Source organism: Cheilinus undulatus, linkage group 6 (assembly GCF_018320785.1).
Source record: "Cheilinus undulatus linkage group 6, ASM1832078v1, whole genome shotgun sequence".
NCBI lineage: Eukaryota > Metazoa > Chordata > Actinopteri > Labriformes > Labridae > Cheilinus > Cheilinus undulatus.
The window spans coordinates 50603619-50616036 of record NC_054870.1 but is presented as its reverse complement, the minus strand read 5'-3'; the positions used below and the strand labels follow the sequence as shown (position 1 = coordinate 50616036).

At 38.5% G+C, this 12418-nt stretch overlaps 1 protein-coding gene across 1 annotated transcript in view; it reads right to left on the bottom strand.

The window, feature by feature from the left end:
* LOC121511321 (interferon-induced, double-stranded RNA-activated protein kinase-like) overlaps window positions 1-12167 on the bottom strand; it is a 29909-nt gene extending 17742 nt beyond the window's left edge. Inside the window, exons 1-3 of the mRNA XM_041789957.1 lie at window positions 11940-12167; window positions 8196-8340; window positions 3269-3381 (exon numbers count right to left, since the gene is read on the bottom strand). Of these exons, the coding sequence (XP_041645891.1) occupies window positions 3269-3381; window positions 8196-8340; window positions 11940-12139 (458 nt within the window). The 5' untranslated portion in view covers window positions 12140-12167. The remainder of the gene's footprint in view (window positions 1-3268; window positions 3382-8195; window positions 8341-11939) is intronic.
* Window positions 12168-12418: the final 251 nt, after the last annotated feature.

The following is a 12418-nucleotide window of genomic DNA, read 5'->3' as shown; positions in this document are numbered from 1 at the left end:
CTATCCCCATACTGACAATGCTGTAGTAATATTTAAGAAACATTGCTGATACTATTCTAAATATCAACCCACAGTATGATTTTAGCCTCTGATTATCTGAGCAGGTGCATGAGGTTGGAGCTATGTCTGCAAGTTGGCGATAGTTCAACGTAAGTGAGGATGTAGAGAAGAAGTAGGGAAGACTGTAAACTACACACTACTACACCTACAAGAGGAGGTATTAGGCTACATATGATGAAGACAAGACAAACTCACAAATACATTTCTAAAACTGTAAAATGGTACTATTAAAGAGCAACTAAACCACAGACTTTCAGATGAGGTGCATCTACCCTGGAATTAGATAAACGCCTTTAGAGAGTCATGGACAGGGTAGAGAGGAGGGATAAGACACTAACTCATTCTTCCTACCATCTTTAGACAATGCTGCTTTTTCAGGCCTCAAATTACCAGCTAAGGTAGACCATCACAGGCTAACTAGTGTGTGAAATGATGGTGTATACCAGGGGCCATCATCAACTACATTTTTACAAGGGCCAGCTTATGTCTATGCAGACACTGTGGGGAGGCTGAACCTTAAATAGACTAAATAAAAAAACTGTCGGAATAAAATATTATTCTTTAATAGCGTTGTAGTATTAGAGAACGATCTTGGTATTGAGACCACATTTTGAATGTCTTGGTCTTGTCTCAGACTCAGACTGGCCGGACTCGGGATTTTCCATCAAGACCAGTCCAGACCAACACTGAGCTGCGATTCATCAACTTCATTGATGTGATAACAAGGAGAAGCACTTGCTAAAACAACAAAAAAACTACACCTACAAAAACTCAGACATCAGTCCATCATAGAAATACCTCTGAACACTTACTTTAGGCCTCATTCAGCTGACAAAGCTAGATTAACATCTCATTTTCAGATATTTAAAACAATCATGGACTTGTCAGTTGCTTTAAATGCATACTAGGATTTATTTTTTACAAGAAGTTAGCTGAACAACCTGTTAAGATTTGAGATTTTTGCATGTTGTGCTTTGAAAGAGTTGCAGACCCCTTGTTCTTATCTGTCAAATTTATTAAAAAGAAAACTAAAACTAAAGAGAGAATTCTCTTTAACTGTTCATCCTTGTCATGATTGTTTAACTAGATTTTTATGGTCTTAGTCTCAGCTTTGGTCTCCTGGTCTCGGATAGTGTGGTCTTGAGTACAACACTATTGTTCAAATACTTTTATTAGCGCCCGAGCACAACCTAGGGTTGGCAAGGACCCTATTGTATCTGAAGGAATTCTTCACTATCATTATTAGTTTTTACTCACAACTGTTGCCTTTTTGGTGGCCTTATCATTTTCCAAAACTCACAAAATTTGGCAGATTGTAAGATCCTGGTGAAAAAAATTGTATTCTGGTTGTTCCATTCATCTTGCCCAAAAATGGCCCCCTGGGGGCCCCAAAACTTAGTATCCTGGAGCCCCGCCCATAGGTCTGAGCGGCATGCCAGAAAATCGGTACACATATGTATCATGACTACACGAACAAAAAGTCCTCTTGGGGCCATCCTCTTAAATGCAAAGGAACTGAAATAATAGCCATGTTTGGTCAAAATTTGGTGATTTTGGGCGAATATGTCCAAGGGGACTTATCTGTTTGGCTCCAGAATGGTTTTACTTAAAACTAGACAAGTTGGAGATACCAGCTTGTGCTCTTATTTTTCAAAAATCATCTAATTGCGATGTTTCTTCCCCAATATTGCAATGGTGATTTAATAGCAAAAATATTTTAGATCCTTATCTTATATATTATTCAACAAACATGCACAATAATTCACTCTATATCAGCACCAGCACAATATTATACTTAATTTTAATAACTTTAATAACTTAATAAACCTAGAGATTAACTATTTTAAAAAGATATCTAATGCAATTATTTTGGCTCATATTGCAGATGTCATATCAATCACTACATTGAAGAGGATTATCATTTTTATGTAATTATACTGACTAAGTAAAACATATACAAACAAAGAAAAGTAGGATTTTTGCGATTTATTCTGAAAAAGACACTTGAGTGTTTGCATGCTGTGTAGAACAAAAAATCTCTGCTGCTGTGTAATTCACTGGTATTTTGAAACATTTTAGGTAAAAGCAACATTGCACTGTTTACAAGTTGACAGATGCAGCTGGCCATATTGGGATTTGATGTAGACAGCATAAGCTCCTGCCTGCATGTTTCTTTTCATGTCCTGTCGACCCGTGGATATTTTTTTCCTTATCAGCCTCAGTGAGCAAGCCCACCTAGCTGCTGTCTGGACATTATTACCATGGTATTAAAGAAGGGTTCTCATTAACTGTTTTAATTGAAATAGAAACAGTATGATAACCATGGGGGACGGTTTATGGTCATTTTTAACAGTGGTAACGGTTTCACCTCTATCTGCATCTCAGCTGAAACTCTGTGGTGTAGTTACTCTTTATTGTCTTTGTTAGAGGATAATGATAGAATTAAAGTTAAATTAACTCTGCCCACCTCCAGATACAGCGTTTAGACTGGACAAAAAAAAAAAAAAAAAAAAAAAAAAAGAAAAAACACATTTTTGGGTTTGACTGTAGAGGTTCAACCAAAACCAGAGTATAGAGATTCCACTACTAGGGTGCACTAAATGGAAACAGAGTATCAACATAGATGTAGTCATTTTTATTCTCATGTTTTAGTGCAGAAATTCTACACGTGGTTCATCTAAAACATGGGATTCAAACTCAGTCACAGCAGGGGTCGGTTTCTGAATTTAGATCCAACCCGAGCACCTAACAGGGTCAAAATTCAACTATAAACTGTCAACTTCATTTTCACCTGTAATGATTTAAAAAAAAAAAAAAAGAAAGAAAAACAAATTAGCACGGATGGTAAAATGATTGAGATTCTTTTTGAAAGTCAAAATGATAAGTTCATAGGCTCAAAATCTGAGATTAAAAAGTCTTGTTAGTTCAAAACATCAAAACACGAAATTTAAAGTCAAAATAATGTTTTTAAAAGGCAAATGTATGAGATAAAACGTGGAAATCATGAGTTTAAAAGGTGAAAATATGAACAGATTCAAAATCATCATCTCGCATTAAGAACTCAAACCCTGCTGTGATTGAGTTTGACACCCCTGCTTTACAGGGTCTTTAAAGTTATCTGAGGGCAAAATTATAGATTCTAGTTTGTGGGACTAAAACACAGCTACATTAACTCATGCCTAAACAACTAAATAGATGAAAGGCTTACTGAGTAGTGTTTGTTTCATTTCCTGTTGGCTGTGAGGCCGGCACAGTCACCTCCATGTTTTGGTCTCCTCCCTGATAAAGCGGTGCAGTTGAAGGTCCTGCTGCATTTTCTACCTTTAATGAGATAAAATTGGCATTTCACTTTTTAATATCTACAAGCAACACTGAAATATGCTAATTCTCCAATGAAAATGAAACAGAAAGGCAGAACAAGTACTATCCAAAATCAATTGTGACATAAACAACACATCAGATGTTGAAATTGAGACATTTCACCATTTTATGAAAAATATTAGCACATTTTAAATTTGACGGCAGCAAAACAGCTCAAAATATTAGGGACAGGGCACCAACAATCTGAGAAAGTAGGTGGTACTTATGAAGAACATCTTGGCTGAAGATCAGCATTGGATGCTTGTGAACTCAGGGCCCTCAGGGGCCACTGCATTACAAAAACAGGGGTGTAATGTAACTAATTTACACAAATTACTGCTCTCAAGTCTCTTTGAAAGCAGCTTCAGCTTTCATCAATAGAAAACATTTTGAGCATCACAAAAGGAAAATTGCAGCTAGAAGACCCAGGACAGTTGCGCATCTAAAATCCTACATCAGACGAGAATGGGACAACATTCCTCTCCCAAAACTCCAGCAGCTGGTCCCCTCACTTCCCAGACATTCACAGTGTAAGAGGGGATGCTACATAATGGTAAACATGGCCCTGTCCTTACTTTTTAAGGATGTGCTGCTGCCATCAAATTCAAAATGAGCTTATATTTTTCATCCATCCATTGTCCAAAATATCTGAAACAATGTGATTGAAAGCTATTTTTGTTGTGTTTTGTGCCTTTAATGATTAAAAAGTCATAATGTAAGGCATGTTTTGTTGTTCTCAAATGACGAAAGAGAGTAGAGTGGGCAAATGTTGGACTGGTGCTGTGTTCTTAATGACTTCAGGCTCTGTGACAGCAGGAGCTGTAGTCCACCTGTCTGTTGACAGCATTTTCACACATTCACTAACTTATGAACCACATTTTAGTGTTTAGATCCAACACGCATAAGGTATGTGATGTCGGTTTATGACTTCTCCAGTCACAAGATGGGACTGGTTGTCCAGTTTGATGGAGGGAGCCTGAACACACCCTCATGTACATCTATAATTTTGTTCATTTCATATTGTTACGATGCAGATATTTCATCATATTTGCCTACATTACATGTTTATCTCACTGGCCATTTGACTGTGGTTCCCAATGAACATTTAACCGTACAGTTTTCATATTTTAAGCTTTTAAATCTATAATGACCCAATCTTTCCCAATGACTACAGTTCATTTTTAAGGAATGTTTTCCCCCAGAAAGGGGAGGGGCTGGCGTCGTTTGGGATAAGTACCCGGATGTGCTGTTCTGGTCTATCCATGCTGTAATTGGGCGAGAGGTAGGGCAATTGCAATTGCAGGGCTGACAAACAGAGACAGACAACCAGGCACACTCACATTCACACCTATGGCCAATTTAGAGTCACCAATTAACTTAATGAGCATGTCTTTGGTGGTGGGAGGAAGTTGGAGAACCCGGAGAGAACCCATGTGTGCACGAGGAGAACATGCAAACTCTGCAAAGAAAGGCCCTGACAAGGAAGCGAACCAGGAACCTTCTTGATACAACAACGCTAACCCTTGTGCAGCTGTGCAGCCCTTATATTTTCCATGAAATGGTTAAATGTCTCTGATATGTTGTTTATGTTCTATTGAGAATAAAATATGGCTTTATGAGGATTAAAAATCATTGCATTTTGTTTTTTATTTACATTTTACACAGTGCCCCAATTTTTCTGGAATTGGGGTTGAAAAATATGGACAGGGTTTAATAATTACTGAGTAATGTGTGAAGTGAAACCTATAAAAAAATAGATACATAATAAATCTGATAAAATAGAGACTGAAAAGTAAACAATGAGGGTTCAAAACATTTACCTAAGCGACATTAAAATGAAATCAGGGCCGTCAAGATAAATCACATTAATCACAATGGATTAAGATCCACAATTAGTGCACTATTTTTTTAAATTGTGATTAATTACATTCTTATTGCTCCTTTTCAGACACTTTGGTTAAGTAAGTAAGTAAGTAAGTAAGTAAAACTTTATTTATATAGCAATTTTAAAACATTCAGTTACAAAGTGCTTCACAAAAAGGAAATAAATAAATAAAAACGATAATCCACACAAAGAGAAAAATAAATCACATCATATCGTACATAATCAAACAAGACATAGTAATTAAACACAACAATTTGGAGGAGCTTCAAATTACAAGACCATAAGAAAGCCAGTCTAAACAGGTGAGTTTTTAAATGTTTCTTGAAACATTCCAGCGACTCTGCTGATCTGACAGAGTGCAGGATTTTATTCCACAGGGTGGGAGCTAACACAGAGAGGCTCGATCACCTTTAGTTTTGAAATTAGAAGAAGGGATGTAAAGAAGGCTGAGGTTAGATGATCTGAGCGGGTGAGTGAGGATGTATGGGACAAGGAGGTCAGAAATCTAACTAGGAGAAAGGCCATGCAGTGCTTATATGCGAGTAACAGGATTTTGTAGTTGATTCGGAATTTTACTGGAAGCCAATGGAGAGATGCAAGAATGGGTGTGATGTGGGACCGGTGGCTGGATCTGGTTAAAAGTCTGGCTGCAGCATTTTGAACTGATTGTAGGCGGTTTATGGAAGACTGTGTCAGGCATGAGTATAGAGAATTACAATAGTCAAGGCTAGGGCTGGACAGTTAATTGAAATTTGATCGTGATTTCAATTTTGGCTTCTCCCAATCATAAAAACATTATAATCGAAGAAAAACGATTAATGTGCTGCACTGGGCGGTGTGTATGCAAGTTTCTACACTGTAAAAGCACTATGAATGCACCTGTGTTGCGTGCACAACTGCAGCAAGCGTGTGATGTATGTGGATCAATAATACGAGGAGCGAACGATCAAAATCATGACAGAACGGCAGCCTTTGGTTGAGAAGAGGGGTAGGACATGGCAGGACAATTTGCATGTTGCAGATTTTGCAAGTTTTACAGTAGTGCATGTAGATTGGGTATTTAATTTAATTTAATTTTTTTATTGCTATTATTTAATATATTGTTATTTTACTTGTTACTAATTCATTTTTCATTGTTCTTTTAAGTTGTGGTTCAATAAATACTCAAGTTTTGAAATCAATGAATAATCGTATTTATTGATTGTGATTTCAATATCAATCAAAATAATCGTGATTATTATTTTTGCCATAATCGTCCAGCCCTAGTCAAGGCAGGAGAAAATGAAAGTGTGTATGAGAAGTTCCAAGTCTGAGGGGGAGAGCATTTGTCTGATTTTTGCAATGTTATGTAAATGGTCTATGTAAATGTGAAAAAACAGGTCTGTACAAGTTTCGTAATATGGTGTTCAAATGATAGGTGTTGGTCAAAGCTGATTCCAAGGTTTTTTGCTGTGGGTTTAATGTTAGAATGATACGGGCCAATAGACTGTTCAACTGATGCAGTGAAGTGATCGGGTCCAATTACAAGTATTTCCTATTTGTCGGGGTTGAGATGGAGGAAGTTTAAGGACATCCAGTTTTTGATAGCAGCCAAGCACTTATGGAGAGAGGAGAGGTGACTGAGGGAATGTGGATTAACAGAAAGGTAAATCTGAGTATCATCAGCATAGCAATGATAAGACACATCCTCAAACTGGCTCAAAAGACCGCCCAACGGCAACATTTAGAGGGAGAATAGGATCAGTCCAAGGACCGAACCCTGGGGAACTCCACATAACAGAGGAGCTGGGGAAGAAACATTATTATCTATACAGACTTTGAAATATCGATTCTTCAAATAGGAATGAAACCAGTTTAAGGCCATGCCAGAGATACCAACCCATTTGTTTAACCTGTCCAACAGGATAGCATGATTGATGGTGTCAAATGCTGCTGTTAAATCTAAAAGGATTAAAATTTAATATTGGCCATTGTCTGCCTGCCTGCATTAAAATACTATTGGTTACTTGTAGCAAAGCTGTCTCTGTGCTATGTTTTTTTCGGAAACCGGACTGAAATTTATCAAAAATTGAGGAGTTGTTCAGATATCAATTTTTCGGTGATTTTTGAAAGAAATAGAAGTTTTGAGATAGGACGGTAGTTTTCTAACGGTGATGGATTTAAGGAAGGTTTTTTGATGAGTGGATGAACAGTAGCAGTTTTAAAATAATCGGGAACAGAGCCTGATGCAAGTGACTGGTTGATCATTGATAGCAGAGACAGGCCAACTACAGGGGGGATAGATTTCAGAAACTTTGGAGGGATAATGCCACAGGAACTAGAGGAGGGCCGCATGTGTTCTACTGTGCTAAAGAGGGTCTGTAAAGCCACGTCGGTGTTTCCCAGCAGCCACAGGGATCCAGTCCACATTCCGCTTTGAAAAAATTCACAGACAGCACAGTGGACTAGTCAAAAGCCATCTGCAAATTTGATACCAACTATTTACCTTCTTACTTTGCCCTTGTTTCCTTCTTCAATTGAAAACAAGTTCCTTTTGTTTTTGTGGTTAAATTCATGTTAAAATCTTAGGTCTACTTATAAAAGCAGGTCTGTATCCAAACAGGAAGTCAGTTACCCTTAGTTTAAGACAAGAGAAAAAAAATCAAAAATCAAACAAAACAGTTATTAATACAAAATGGAAGGTGATAAAAAAGGATGTGATTAAAAGTAATTAACCACTGACTTTTTAAAAATTAATCATGATTAAAATGTCCCACCATTTGACAGCCCTAATTAAATAAGATAAAATAAGATAAGGAAAGTCCATGGATGATAATAGTACTATGAAAAAGAGCCTTAAAAGAGTTGTTTTTATTTTAAAATGAACCAGTAATACTTTGAGCCAACTTACCGAGCGGACAGGTCTTTGAATTTCATTAGACGACTTCAACAGATGATCCAGGGCAATGGCAGCTGCGCTGCGCTTGGCATCAATCTTTCGCTTCCCATTCCCTTTGGGAAAATGTTTACCACCAACAACTGCCCTAGTGATGAATCTGTGGAAAAAAAGCCATACAAATGTTCAAAAACAAGGCGACAAACACGTCAACACAGTCCTTTGCTCATGGTCAACTTGGGTCTGAAAAGCAGATAGCGTGCAGGAACAGCCCCCCTCGTGACAATACAATACAGGTGCATCTCAATTAATTAGAATATCATCAAAGAGTTGATACATTTCAGTAATTCAGTTCAAAAAGTGAAACTCATATATTAGGTATATATATTCATTACATACAGACTGGTGTAATTCAAGTGTTTATTTCTTTTCATTTTGATGATTATGGCTTACAGCTAATAAAAACCCAAAATTCAGTATCTCAGAAAATTAGAATGTTGTGAAAAAGTTCAATATCGGCAGGGCCAGATTAAGACATCGAGGTGCCCCTGGGCAAGGTCTTTCAAGTCCCCCCCTCCCCCCGCCAAAATTCTGCTGCCTACTAAATCCTGAAGCACTTTTTGCCCCCCAAAACCACAGAATTAGCATTAATATTACAACTGTAGCTCACAGTCTGGTGTAGGCTAGTCTAAATACCTAGAAATATCCAAGAGTGGTCAATTTAAAAACTCATGCTTAACTGTGCAATCTGGCTTTTTAGATGAATGTAAGAGATCTTGCACGCCACTGTGTCAAGCCAAGGCAACCCAGTGTTTCAAACTATGAAAACATGTCAGCCTCAGTACTCTATCGTATGGGAATGTTGAAAACAACCTATAAGTAAAGGTTGCATAGAAAAAGACCTACTTTTTCACTCAAATAAAACAACTAATCTGAATGCTTTAAATACTTATTCAAATATATACATCTTGACTTCAGCTCAACTTACAGTATAAAGGAAGCTTAAAAATAGGGGCACTGATCCTGAAAACAGCTCAAAACTTTTTACTTAAAAAATTTCAGTGCATGGGTCTTCACAGACTAAAAAATGGAATTATAAAATCAGAATAAATCCCAATTGTGTCTTAATTAATTTATAACTCTTTTTCTTACACAACATAAACAGCCTGTCATTCTCACAATCTGAGACAGGACTAGTTTGGAATTCTAAGTGTAACATGAACATCTGTAAATGTCCATGTTTCTCAAGTGCAGTTTTGCTCATTTTTATGTACCTGCATGCTCTGGGACGAGAATGAATGCTAACGTCTGGATCTCAATGTTAGCAGTGAGGTGCGGCGCGGAGACTCAGGCGCCGTAGATGCTGGGGCCGGTCTGTTGCATTTGGCTTGGGAATTCACTCTGCCAGATTTGCTAATAGTGTTAGCGGCAGCTGTCTCACCGATAACTGAAGGCTCTCTTGCTAACAGGTGGAAGACGCTCTCTTGCTAACTGAGCCATCCTCTGTGTCATCTCCTCCCTGAGCCAGGCAACTAGTAAGTAAATTGAAGAAACTCCCTATTTTAGTGTATTCCATAAGTTTTTGGTATGCCTGATGCCCCTGTCTTTTTAAATTTTCCGTTTGGCGCTCCCAATTAGCTGTCTCCCCAATTTCTCCATTTTGGCATTCTTTCACTGCATAGTATATCTGACATAGTTCGATGACCTACACCAAGTTGATTGATTTTTCCTCTGTCACCTTTGACCCATGCCATGCCATGAGCAATTTATTTGTAATATATACTCTGCTGCTAAGAATGCACCACATAAGATGGGTGATTTCTCCATCAGATAAATTTATTTTTTAATATTATTCTTGTTTTTAAATGGTGCTGTTTTTGTTTTATATGGTGCTAAGTATGCACAGCAGAGCATGTGTCAGGTGTAGCGGTGTAGCTGCACCAGATACATTTAATTTTCAATAAACAAGTAAAAAAGGGTATGGAAATTTCTCTATTTTGGTTTCGAAAAAGTATCGAACCGTGACAAAAACGTATTGAACCGAACCAAACCGTGAATTTTGTGTATCGTTGCACCCCTAGTTTTTATTTATGTAAGTTCCACCTGAACTAAATTTTTTTTTTTTTAAATATCAGAATGTGCCGACTTAGGGCTATGAGAAGAGAACTGATGAATCATGGGTGTCTGTTTGGGTATTTATATTTCATATTTGGACATTTACGGTAGTTCAGTGATTCTGTTAAAGGCACAATGTGTAAAATTTGGCTGCATTTCGCTGAACAGAAACGGTGTACATGGGATATAATGTTTATATATCTATGTGAAGTATGTTAAAATAAGTGCACAATCATCCCCTTTAAACTTTCGTTTTCTTTTTACAAAATTAGAAAAAAGCTTTTTCAATTTACATTACCGTGGGTCGCCCTCACGGAGGCTGACATAAAGAACCGCCATGTTGTCTACGGCAACGTTTTGGGGACAGAAAGAGCGAAACATGATTTTTAAATACGAACCTGCCCGCCGGTCCTGAAAGCTACCTGGAAGGTAGGTGGAGAAGAAGACTGACCTATAACCTATAAAAATAATGGTTACAAAAATGAATGATTAAACCCTCACAGCGTCACTGCTGTTAATGATGTCCGGCTCACGATCCTTTTTGGTCTTCATAGGCTCTCGTCGCTTAGTGATGTGACGTTTTGGTAACAAATCAGCTCATTCTAAAATCTGAATGCTAGATGTTGCTAAAATGCCAAATTCTACACATTGTACCTTTAACTTAAAGGGATGCTTTCTATTTTTTTCCTCTCATTATTATCGCTTTTAGCTAAAGGGGGAGGGTCCCATATTGGTCTTTGCCCTGGGCCTCCAAATGGCTAAAACTGGCCCTGCCTCACACCTGCAGCTCCCCCTCACAAATCGTTCTGTCAGTCTGTTGCTTTCATTTTTCTGTTTCTGCTCTTTTGACAGTATTTATCACTAGTACGTTTAAGATCAAATAAAACACCCACGTTTGGACAAGTTTTACTCAGCTTTACATTATTTCAAAATATGATTGATATGACTTATTGCAATGAGTCTTTGCTGCTGACAGTTTTAACCTTTATAGAGGATTTCGGGAGGATTTTTTAAGAGAGCCGCAATTGGTTACTAAAGCCACATGCGGCTCGAGAGCCGCGGGTTGAGTAGGCTATCACTGGCCTACAATGTCAAACTCCGAGCTGCCCTGTACACGTCACCCAGGAGGAGAGGGAGGGAGGCGGAGTAACGGCGCAGCATCAGCGCACTGAGCAGGCTGTGCATCCATGGGACAGTACAAGTTATGCTGGATGGGAATGCCGACGTGAAAACAGGAGGGCTAATTAAACAGTGGCGATCCGCTGCAGTTTAATACATAAATGGGAAACCCTGTAAAGGATCAATGAGTCAGGCAGAACACACTCAACCAAGCACCCCTGTTCTGCCCTGACAGAGAGGGGATGGCAGGTTAACAAAGGGGACGCATTTTGGTCATGTTGCTAACAAGGGGGACGCCGTCCCCCCTCAAATCGCCTTCTGTAATAACTCTGTTCTCTTTACTGTTCACAGTCACCATGACATGAGCTGCACGTATAACGGCGTGAAAGCAATATGGCGCTCGAGAGCAAGGTATCGCGCTTATTATAGAATATTAATATCGATAACAAATCACAGCAGTGCTGATATTCGACAAAAGAATACTCCCTCAATATTGCAACATTAAAAATGTCAAGTTTAACTCACGTTTTGTCGTGGTCAGGACCCTCAGAGATGAATGGTTCATATTTAAGCGTTAGGTCGTGAGTTCTTGCATACGTGCTCAGCCTGTCGAGATAGTTATTACAAGCCATGATGAAGGGATAGCAGGTAGTTGTGACCAAAATGATCAGTATGATGAAAAGTAAAGAAATGATATTTTTCTCCTTCCACCTAGCGCTCTGCATCCTGAGCAGGAAACGTCAGGTCAGTAGCAAAAACATGCCGGACTGACACTGATGAGGCTGAGCCCGCCCTACAGTCTGTGGATTCAACCAATAAAAAGCGTGGAGAAAGTATAGAGCCCGCCTACTAACTGTTGCACACCCGCATTCTTTAGACTTGTGCACGGAAGAATCAAAGAAACAGCCCCGTTCAGTGAAGCTGGCGGAAAGTCAAGGCCAGACTGAGTTAAGTTAAGTTACCCTTTGACTGTGACAGCCGTATTTTACCGAATGCAACGCTGT